Genomic DNA, 3,700 nt, shown 5'->3' with positions numbered 1-3,700 from the left:
GAGTTGGGCTGAGGATCCCTGTGGGTCTCTTCCAGCTCGTGATATTCTGTGTTTCTATGCTCTGGCCAACAGCATTACCGAGAGCAGCGAATGTCCTGACATCCTGGCGGTGTCTGAGGCCTCTGATCCCTGGGAGACAGTGATGAAAAGAGGAAACAGCACCAAAAACAGAGAAGTGGCCTTTCCCCATTCATGGTTTGACCTTTGCAGATCCGAACTTTCAGGATAGCTGCTAGAGAGTGGGGGAAAAAAATCCGAATTTGTCCTTCGTGTGATCTGCTGCCACATCAGCCCAATCCACAACACAAACCCCTCTGGTGTCTGCCCACCAGTCAGTATAGCTGTGGAGGCAAAACCAAAGGGATTTAGAGCCCCCAGACCATTTGAAGGTTGGGCTCCTGCTGACAGAGCTCTGTGGTCCAGGCAAGAGGACAGATGCACTCTGCTGTTCCCAGTCAGGAGCTGCTGGAGTGTCTTGAGGCTCTTGACGTTCCTTTCCATGTCCCCACGTGGTTGGAGATGCTGCTCCACCAGCACGGAGTCCCTGCAGGAGCAAAGCAGGACTGGCCTGACCATGGCAGGACCTGGAATCTCCTCAGAAGCTGCTGGATATCCTCAAGTGCTGCTGATATTGGCATAAACTATGATGACCATGTGGGCACGGGCAGCTGCCACAGTGGGGGCAGCCACTTCAGAAGTTGTGGTTTCAGGGACATGTCTTTGTGGCACTGAAAGGAGAAAGCATCTGTGCATTTCATAAAGCCTGGGCATTGGTTCTCCTCCATGGGGAGGCTGTCAGAAGGGGGGACAGGCATCCCAAAAGACCTGAGCAGCCCCTGCTGTCTCCTACCCACAGCAAGGACCAAGCCAGTCAGTCTCCTGGTGGGAACACAAACATGCAGATGTTTTCATGCCCCAAGTGCCACCTGAGAGTGACCAAAGAGGCAGGCACAGTCTGAAGGAACCAGGCAGTGTGCCTGTCCTACCCCAACCTGATGGACATAGGGAGGCACCCTAGGTCCACCCTGGAACCCTCAGATATAAAGCAACCCCAGTGCCAAGGAGTTTCCCTACTTCTAGTTTGGATAGCCAGCACTGCCAGACATGGAATACCAAAGGGATGAGTTTTGCCTGTTTTCTGCTTATTGCACAGCTGAGTTCACCCCACATTTCTGTTTACCTCAACCCCAGTGCCTGGGGCAGTTTCGAGGCTGCAGCGATGCCGCTGCAGAGCTCACACTGGGCTGGCACGGAGCCCTCCTGGTATTTATGGAGAGGAGCGATGGAAGGCTGAGCTGCCTGACGCATCGCAGCCTGGCCCACGCGTCCTTGTGGTCCCTGGCTGCAGTCAGCGCCTGGCCCCGGCCCCGCCTTTCTCCTCTTTTTAAAGGGTGTTAAAGCGGCCGGTGTCAGTTTGCTGCTCCATTGCTTCCTCTCTGGGCTCCTGGTGAAAGGAGAAGGCGCTTCATGTCTTGGCGTGAGCTCCTTCCCCCCTGGCTGGTGATCGTAGCAGGACTGACTGGCATCGTGCTGCTCTGTGTCTCCACTAAAGATGTACCTGTGGCCCCTCTCAAGACCAAGGTAAGGGCTCACCTGCCCAAGGGGTGAGACTGGCATTTAAACTGGGCTCTTTCCTTGCTCTTGGCATCCATTGCATTACTGGGCTGTTTACAAATTCAGGAGGGGACTAGGACAAGACTGTCAGGAGTGGCATCCTTCAACAGGCTGCAGATTTTCAAACCAAAAACAAGCCAAGCCCGTTGGCTGGTCAAGGAGTACAGGCTGGATATGGTCCATGGATCAGCAGAGATGCTCACAGCAGGCTGAGGGGAGGTAGCTCATGTCAGGAGCTACCCCAGAGCAGCAAGGGACCAGTGTCAGTGGAGGGAAGGACTTGGGTCCCTCGAAAGTCAGTAGGAATTTGGTCCTGAACTGCTGTTTCTGTCTTTAAAACAAATTTTCTTTCATCCTCTTTGGTCCTATCTAGATTTTAAGCAAAGAGCCAACCCACTCTACACAACAAGGTCAGGCCTGGGGGCATCAATGCCCACCTGCTCTGCCTCTTGCTGAGGTGAGCTCAGTGGCACACTGTGGTTTAACCAGTACCTGTGGGATAAAACCCCTCCTCCATGCTCCTCTCAGAAACAAAACTGGACTGAAAACCCTCTTATTGCTCAGTGTTCTGCCCTTCCCTGGTGTTGAGCTGGCCAGAAATGCAGTGATCCCTCCCCTGCTCCCAGCAGCAGCCTCTCATTTAGTGAAGAAGGAAAAAAAGCCAGGTTCCTCCACCAATGCCATTCCTTTCTTCCTCTTCTGCGGCAGCCAACATGTCCCTGCAGGAAACAGGAGCTGTCACTCGTGTGGGAGGGTGCCAGCAGGCTCCGGCAGGGTGAGAGCTCATTCCTCCTTCCTCATTTCTGCTCCAGCCCAGCCCCACCAGCCCTGGCCCCGGCGCCGGGTCTGGTGCCGCTGGAGCTCCCAGGAGGGTGGCAGCAGCTCGGAGCCTGCAGCCAGCTCTGTCCTGTGCTAAAAACCCCTTCTGATGGTGTTAACATCAACCTCTCAGGTGGTTTCTCCTCCCACTCAGTCACAGCTACAGCTATTTGTGTGCAAGATACAGCTCAGACCATGCATTACCACATACCTCAGAAGTTTCCTTCCTATCTATGCAGATGTCCCAAATTGGGGTCACGTAATAGAGGAAGAGGAGGAAACCCCAGGCTAGCACTGGGGCTATTTTGAGCGTGAGGGCATCCAGAGCAGCTGCAGAGCTGTGCTGCTGGGTACTCCAGTGCCCTCTCACTTCCTCACCCTCACATACTGGATGCAGCTCAGCAGGGCTTTGTCAGCAGCAAGCAGAGCAGGCACTGCACTGCAAAGATACTGAGAGCCCTTGGCCTCACTGCCAGGAAATAGCAGAGCTGTCAGGGGACAAGGGGTTGAGGAAGCTCATAGTCACTGCTGCTGCTCTTTCTGACAGGACATTGTCTCTGTGGGGCTGCCTCACTGTGCAGTGTATGTGCTGGTTGGTCCCAGTGAGGTCCTACAGCTCTGCACACATCAGGGCAAATCCAGTCCATGTCACACCATCCCTGCAGTGGGACATCAAAGAGACTTGGGAGTTTCCTGTTCCTCAGAAGTAGGAGCAAACCACAGCCCTCCAATTCCTGCACAAAAGCCTTAGCAAACCAATCAGCAGCAGTTTGAGTCCCAGAATCAGTGGAGAACCTGTATAGTGCCATCTCCCATTGCTTTCAGACCTGTTTTTCCTGAGCTCCAGGTGGCTGAGCTCTCAGTGGAACCCTCTGCCTGGTTTCAGGAACAGCTCCAGAGCATGCCACTGCAGGGCTGATGTACTGCTGGGTGTCTCTCCACTCCTGCTGCTCCTCATGTATATTCAGAAATGCAGATGGTTCCCTGTAAATCCACATCTTTTCCTGGCTTCACCATCCCTTTGAATGTAAAAGCTAACTCAAGTTGTGCAGTGCAGGACCAGAGGTCACCCAGAATCCCAACACAACGCTGAGTAACCCTACAATAAAAAGCAGCATGTATTCAGGGGTGTTTACCTAGAATTTTTTTTGGTTTTTCCAGTATGGCATTGTACTGGATGCTGGCCCATCCCGCACCATCCTCTTCATCTACCAGTGGACAACCCCCAAGGCAAACAAGACCGGGGTGATCAGGGAATGTAGTTCCT

General features: G+C 53.6%; 1 protein-coding gene across 1 annotated transcript in view; it reads left to right on the top strand.

Annotated features, from left to right (window-relative positions):
* Positions 1-1,467: 1,467 nt before the first annotated feature.
* Positions 1,468-3,700, top strand: part of LOC103800453 (ectonucleoside triphosphate diphosphohydrolase 2-like) — a 12,324-nt gene continuing 10,091 nt past the window's right edge. Inside the window, exons 1-2 of the mRNA XM_009072830.1 lie at positions 1,468-1,581; positions 3,595-3,700. The exon at positions 3,595-3,700 is cut by the window's right edge and continues 6 nt beyond it. Coding sequence (XP_009071078.1) covers positions 1,468-1,581; positions 3,595-3,700 — 220 coding nt within the window. The remainder of the gene's footprint in view (positions 1,582-3,594) is intronic.

This window comes from Acanthisitta chloris, unplaced genomic scaffold, assembly GCF_000695815.1.
Source record: "Acanthisitta chloris isolate BGI_N310 unplaced genomic scaffold, ASM69581v1 scaffold30374, whole genome shotgun sequence".
Lineage (NCBI taxonomy): Eukaryota > Metazoa > Chordata > Aves > Passeriformes > Acanthisittidae > Acanthisitta > Acanthisitta chloris.
The sequence above is the reverse complement of the archived record's forward strand: the minus strand, read 5'-3'. Positions and strand labels throughout refer to the sequence as shown.